The sequence below is a fragment of the Lithobates pipiens genome, unplaced genomic scaffold (assembly GCF_037356315.1).
Source record: "Lithobates pipiens isolate NorthernLeopardFrog02 unplaced genomic scaffold, aLitPip1_a1.2 Scaffold_10, whole genome shotgun sequence".
NCBI classification, from domain to species: Eukaryota; Metazoa; Chordata; class Amphibia; order Anura; family Ranidae; genus Lithobates; species Lithobates pipiens.
In genome coordinates this window covers 218,287,477-218,294,925 of record NW_027507686.1, presented here as the reverse complement: position 1 = coordinate 218,294,925, position 7,449 = coordinate 218,287,477, and the positions used below count along the sequence as shown (strand labels likewise).

At 43.4% G+C, this 7,449-nt stretch overlaps 1 protein-coding gene across 2 annotated transcripts in view; it reads left to right on the top strand.

Annotated features, from left to right (window-relative positions):
- Positions 1–618: 618 nt before the first annotated feature.
- Positions 619–7,449, top strand: part of LOC143940138 (para-nitrobenzyl esterase-like) — a 53,297-nt gene continuing 46,466 nt past the window's right edge. The window contains exon 1 of one of the 2 annotated variants that reach the window (XM_077461228.1): positions 619–782. In XM_077461228.1, coding sequence (XP_077317354.1) covers positions 769–782 — 14 coding nt within the window. In that variant the 5' untranslated portion in view covers positions 619–768. Of the gene's footprint in view, positions 783–6,108; positions 6,232–7,449 lie in introns of those variants that run through there. The other variant, XM_077461235.1, reaches the window with a different exon arrangement.

Here is a 7,449-nt window from a genome sequence, read left to right as displayed (position 1 = left end):
TTAATTCCATCGGATGGGTATAAGTTTCTATAAAAAACAAAACAAAAAAAAAACACATATATATGAGAGATTAATGCTACAATGATGTCGTAACAAGTCGGAACTACGATGAACGGCAGAGTTGATTTGAGTTCCCCTAACGAGTTTACTGATGTGGCAAATACATTATTTTTTTTTTTAAATAAATAAATTCAAAGCGTGTTTTTTTATTTTTATTTGCCACATCGAGTTTACTGATGTGGCAAATAAAAAACAAATAAAAAAAATAATAAATTCAAAGCATGTTTTTCCTAAACATTTGCATTTTGAAAATGGCTGCTGAAATATTGTGCGACTTAAGAAAAATATAATGTTTGAAAGTTCTAAGTAATTTTCTATCAAAAAAATGCTGATTCTTACATGTATGACAGAAAGGTCAGAATTGACCTGGGGGTAAGGTGGTTATAAAATAGCATTCCTGGAGTCCAACTTTAACAATTTCCAGGGCTTTATTGAGGCATTCCAGTTAAGCCAGGAAAATATCAGGACTGGTAGAAGTGCACAGACCGGACTCCCTGGATGGACAGCATTCCATTCCCTTTATAAGGAATAACGCAGCATCTATCCTCTCATAAAGCACATGGACTCTTGTCACAATAATGTCACTGCAGTTTGATGTAATGTCACTTGGCCGGTTAGACGGTGTTAGGTGATGCATTCTAGAAACAGAACAAAGGTTAGCTGTGCAGGGAGGAGGAAGTATGTGATTCCATTTTAAAGCAAAGAAGAATGGCGGGGAACAAGTGAGTAAAAGTCTTCTCATGGGGGACAGCTCTGGGGCCGAGGGAAGGGATGTGGAGAGTTTTCATGTGGATGGCAGCTTACACTTCTTTCTAGTCACACTCGGGTGGTATGGAAGCCTTGTTGTCACTTTTAGTTTGTGGGTGTTTATATACATAGTGATCAGAGTCACAGGACAGCCAGCGTCTTATCTGTGTTGTCACTTGCAGGCTCAGTGTCACTGCCCTTTATACATGCAGTGCCTTGAAAAAGTATTCAAACCCCTTGAAATTTTCCACATTTTGTCATGTTACAACCAAAAACGTAAATGTATTTTATTGGGATTTTATGTGATAGACCAACACAAAGTGGCACATAATTGTGAAGTGGAAGAAAAATGATAAATGTTTTTTCAATTTTTTTACAAATAAATAAGTGAAAAGTGTACATTTGTAGGGTGCCCCCCTGAGTCAATACTTTGCAGAACCCCCTTTCCCTGCAATTACAGCTGCAAGTTTTTTTGGGGATGTGTCTACCAGCTTTGCACATCTAGAGAGTGACATTTTTGCCCATTCTTCTTTTCAAAATAGCTCAAGCTCTGTCAGATTGGATGGAGAGCGACTGAACAGCAATTTTCAAGTCTTGCCACAGATTCAATTGGATTTGGGCCATTTTAATACATGAATATGCTTTGATCTAAAGCATTCCATTGTAGCTCTGGATGTATGTTTAGGGTTGTTGCCCTGCTGGAAGGTGAACCTATACCCCAGTCTCAAGTTTTTGCAGACTATAGCCTCATACACACTATCAGATTTTCTGCAGATTTTTTCCTTCAGGTTTACCAAAACCATATAATATGAGGTCAAACCTTAGGAGTTTCAATTTGTATGCAATCAGGCAGGCCCTTGCACTACATGGTTTAGGTAAATCTGAAGACAAAAAACAGCAGAAAATCCTATAGTGTGTATGGTGCTTAACAGGTTTTCTTCTAAGATTGCCCTGTATTTGGCTCCATCCATATTCCCGTCAACTCTGACCAGCATCCCTGTCCCTGCTGAAGAAAAGCATCCCCACAACATGATCCTGCCACCACCATGTTTCATGGTCAGGGTGATGTGCGGTGTTCATTTTCCGCCACACATTGCATTTTGCTTTTAGGCCAAGAAATTCAATTTTGGTCTCATCTGACCAGAGCACCTTCTTCCACATGTTTGCTGTGAACCCCACATGGCTTCTCGCAAACGGCACTTCTTATGGCTTTGACTTTCTTCTTGCCACTCTTCCATAAAGGACAGATTTGTGGAGAGCACGACTAATAGTTGTCCTGTGGACAGATTCTCCCACCTGAGCTGTGGATCTCTGCAGCTCCTCCAGAGTTACCATGGGCCTCTTGGCTGCTTCTCTGATTAATGCTCTCCTTGCCCGGGAGTTTAGGTGGACGGCCATGTCTTGGTAGGTTTGCAGTTGTGCCATACTCTTTGAATTTTCGGATGATGGATTGAACAGTGCTCCGTAAGATGTTCAAAGCTTGGGATATTTTTTATAACCTAACCCTGCTTTAAACTTCTCCACAACTTTATCCCTGACCTGTCTGGTGTGTTCGTTGGCCTTTGCAATGCTGTTTGTTCACTAAGGTTCTTTAACAAATCTCTGAGGGCTTCATAGAAAAGCTGTATTTATACTGAGATTAAATGACACATGGGTAGACTCTATTTACTAATTAGGTGACTTCTGAAGGCAATTGGTTCCACTAGATTTTAGTCAGGGGCATCGGAGTAAAGGGGGCTGAATACAAATGCACACCACACTTTTCACATATTTGTAAAAAAAAATTGAAAACCATTCATCATTTTCATTCCACTTTACAATTATGTACCATTATTAAAATTATGTATGAAACAGAGCTAAAGATGCCTTTACCCTTTTCCAGTGCAGACCGTAGCCACCCAGAGAGCTGGTCACAGTCTTCTATCATATGAATTGGATGCAGGGAAACTCACATCCAATTCACATAATTGTGAATCCAGCCTTACAAACCCAAGAACTTTCACATCTTCGTCCGTAGGTTTCAATACTGAGTTGGCCCACCCTTTGCAGCTAAAACAGCTTCAGCTCTTCTGGGAAAGCTGTCCACAAGGTTTAGGAGTGTGTCTATGGGAATGCTTGACCATTCTTCCAGAAGCGCATTTGTGAGGTCAGGCACTGATGTTGGACGAGAAGGCCTGGATCGCAGTCTCTGCTCTAATTCATCCTAAGGGGTTCTATCAGGTTGAGGTAAGGACTCTGTGCAGGCCAGTCCAGTTCCTCCACTCCAAACTCACTCATCCTTGTCTTTATAGGCCTTGCTTTGTGCACTGGTCCAAATCCTTTGGTGTAGAGGGGATTTTGGTGTGCGGTTGTTTTTCAGGAGTTGGGCGTGACCCCTTAGTTCCAGTGAAGAGAACTTTGAGGGCTTCAGCATATCAAGACAATTTCATGCCCCCAACTTTTTGGGAACAGTTTGGGGATGGCCCCTTCCTGTTCCATCATGACTGCGCACCAGTGCACAAAGCAAGGTCAATAAAGACCTGGATGAGCAAGTTTGGGGTGGAGGAACTTGACAGCCTTCCCAGAAGAAGAGTTGAAACTGTTATACATGCAAAGGGTGGGCCAACTCAATATTGAACTCTATGGACCAAGACTGGGATGCCATTAAAGTTCCTTTAGGTGATTTATTTTTTGCCAATCAGTCCTGTATACACATAAGAAAGCGTGGCTCTCCTTATAGCTGTATGCATCATCTAAATAAGTAAAAATGTTAGTAAACCCACAACAGTAAAATCTGTCCATATATGCAGCATAGCATGCTGCTGTGGAACTTAAAGGGGTTGTAAACCCTCGTGTTTTTTCACCTTAATGTATTCTAAGCATTAAGGTGAAAAACCTTCTCTCATGCTGCAGCCCCCAGACCCCCCCGTTTTACTTACCTGAGCCTGGTCTTTCTTGCCCCGGGAACAAGCACACCAGCTGTGGCTGGTGTCTCATGTCCTGATTGGATAGATTTATAGCAGCGCAGCCATTGACTCCCACTGCTGTCAATCAAATCCAATGACGCGGGTGCCGGGGCTGAGTCCTGCTTTCTGTGTCAATAGACGCAGAAGCAGGACACGGGAGCGCGCCCGCACGGGTGTCCCGAAGGAGAAGGCTTCTCTGACAGGACACTCAAGAAGAGGAGGAGCCACCAGCGCCGCTTAGGAACCCCAGAAGAGGAGGATCGGGGCCACTCTGTGCAAAACCAACTGTACAGAGGAGGCAAGTATGACATGTTTGTTATTTCAATTTTTTTTAAACAAAGGTTTATTAACCCTTTAACCACTTCCCTACTGTGCATAGTCATATGACAGCGGCAGGAACCTTTTGTCCCTCCAGGCTGCCATCACATGACGTCTTTTCTTCCTGAGCCTCTAGGGGGCGCATGCATGTCCGCCATGCCACTAGGCAGCCGATGCGCATGCCCGGCGGTCGCGATGTCCGCCGGGTACCCGCGATTGCCCGTGAACACAGCAGGACTGTGGATCTGTGTTTGTAAACACACAGATCCACGTCCTGTCAGAGGAAAGGAGAGGAGACCGATGGTGTATTCCCAGTACAGAGGAACACTGATTGGTCTCCTCCCCTTGTGAGTCCCCTCCCCTTACAGTTAGAATCACTTCCTAGGAAACATAACCCCACGATCACCTCCTAGTGTCAACCCCTTCCCTGCCAGTCACATTTACACAGTAATCAGTGCATTTTATATAGCACTGATCGCTGTATAAATGTGAATGGTCCTAAAATAGTGTCCAAAGTGTCCGCCGCAATATTGCACAATAAAAATCACAGATCGCCACCATTACTAGTAAAAAGATAAATTTTGTGCAAACCAATCAATATACGCTCATTGCGATTTTTTGTTTAATGGGATATTTATTATTGCAAAAAGTAAAAAATATTGTGTTTATAGCGCAAAAAATAAAAACTGCAGAGGCAATCAAATACCACCAAAAGAAAGCTCTATTTGTGGGGGAAAAAAATTATCAAAATTTCATATGGGTACAGTGTTCCATGACCACGCAATTGTCGTTCAAAGTGTAACAGCACTGAAAGCTGAAAATTGATCTGGGCAAGAAGGGGGTGAAAATGCCCTGTATTGAAGTGGTTAAGGGGTTATTCCTCTGCATTGTGTAAAAAGGCTGTTTTATCCTGTATGCACAGATCCTCCCTCTCCTGCAATGTCTAGCTTGAGAAGGCCAGCTAACACACAGGCAATAGCCAACCTGCACATGCTCAGTTGTGTCTTTTACGCTGGAGAGAACAGTTACCTGTTCTCAGAGATAGCAAGGTCACATGATATTGACACACGTTGGCATGTATACAGGCTGCAGGGAAAATCTCCACCCTCCTGAACTCTCAGCACCAGAGAAAGTCTGCAGTATATCATGTAATCGTGGTATACAGATCAGCAAAAAAGGTATAAAGTGGCAGTATTTTAATGTAAAATGAAGATTTATAAGCTGTGCGGGGGAGATAACTAGTTGAGTGTATACAGCAAGCTATCGGCAGACCTGGGAAAATATTTAGGCTAGGTTCAGATCTTTGCATGCTGGTACCGCGTACAAAATCATGTGCTTTCACAACACAAACGCGCTGCCCTTTAGCAGATGCACGGTGGTGCCAAATCATTGTTAATGTGGTTCAGTGCTGTTTGAAAAAGAGTCAGTTATTTATTTTCCTCGTTTCTTGCTGTCCATTGTAATGAAAAGGCTGCCCTACATGCAAAAAGCAGCAATGCGCCTGTGCTTAGTCGCACCTGTAGGCTTATTTTAAGGCTTGCGAACCAAGCCTTATTTATTATTTATTTATTAAAATGCTTAACCTACGCAGCCTTACTCGAAGGCTTCAATGAGTTGATAAAGCATTTTTTTTTATGATTTCATAGTGGTGAGCAGTTAGAAACATTTTCAGCAGAATTAAAAGTGAGGGTAAATCCAAAACTTTTGGTTGCCACCAGAACAGGAACAAAGGGGAAATCAGAGGGGAAAATGCAGATAATTGTTCCAGTAACAGATCAATCTGCTGTACTGCTGAGCAATGGCCGCCCCCTTAATCCATGCGTCCAGCCCCCTAATCTACATGTGTGGGGCTGGACTCCAATGTTTCTCTTTTTAGAAGCACATGATTAGAGCCAGATGCTCTAATAGGTTTCAAAAAAGACTGGGCTCGGGCGCAGAGCACTGTGCCCAGAGCCCACCCAGTTGTGCCACAATAGCGGATTAATGTTCGTTATTGTCTTCCTGACTCTCCTCCCGGCCGATCATGAAGCGTGTCCTGAGACCTGTCACCCGATCCCGATTGGCCGAGATGAGGGAGGAAGGAGACACAGGCGAAGCTGCTGCGAAGCACCAGGAGGAGGAGACGCCGCCTGGAGGAAGCGATGCCTGCGACCTAGATGGGGTAAGTGCAGGGCTGGTGACTGACCAACTCCCCGGTAGGAGGTGGCGGCTGGAGGATTGTTTGCCACCCCCCACAAAAAATATACCACCAGTTGCCACTGCTGCAGAGATCACATTGAATATGGCACTGTCCCACAGCGGTCTCAGATCTTATTGATGCCTTAAAAAGGGAGGCTTTTAGACTTGCATAACACTTATAATGCACATGTGTAACAAATTGCTTGGCTAAGAATGGAGAAACACACACTGCAGCTCTTCTCTGTAGCTGCTACCCTCTGGTGCTGAACTGGTTAACAAGATATATTAGCAAGAGGGTGGAGCTGCTGAGTAGGTAGAGTTCAATAGACAGCACTGCACTGTGGTAACTGTAGTCCAGAGGAGACACTACTGTAATCAAGAGCTTTTGAACTGCATTTGCCAGAGGGAAATTTACCATCTGGTAAAGATGCTAGAGAGACTAAGCCCTTTAGAAACTGACCACACAGCCATCTAGGAGCCTTATTGCTGCCTGCAGGCTTGACTGAGGCTAATCTCATGTGCAGCGATGGTACAACTGGGCCCCAATGCTAGCCAGCGGAAGAGCTAGGATTAAAGGCTGTCCCATGGCAGCTGTTACACAAAGACCATCACTTATTGATTATGCTAAGAGTTACCTCTCACCTCTCATTGCACCATATCCTAATCATTCTCCTAGCACTCTAAACAAGTTGCATTATTATTCACATTGTAGTTAATGCTTCTATGCAATGTTTATTATTGACTGTACCGATACAGGAGTTAACCCCAGTCTAGTGGTACAGAAATCTATTCCTTAGTTACCTTAGCATAGTGATTATACTGTGGACAGTGTCTGAACCTACTTTCTGTGTGTACACTTATGCTCAAACAATTTACTGTAACCCGTACCAATATATTGAGTTAATTTACCATGCTGTCTTATGTCTATTTCCTCATACTAATTCACAACCAAGTTAAAGGTATCTACACTTGTGTTCCTAATGATTTCCTAATTATGTTTCAAAAGGAATCTATGTCACTTAAAGTGGTTCTAAAGGCTGGGTGTTTTTTACACTAATGCATTCCCTGCATTAAGGTTAAACACCCTCTCCCACCCTCCCTCTCTAAACACTTACCTGAGCCTATCAGAGATCCAGTACTGTGCCCCGCTGCAGTCTTCTCTCCCCTCTCTTCCTCTTCTTACAGGGACTCAGGCAGCCAT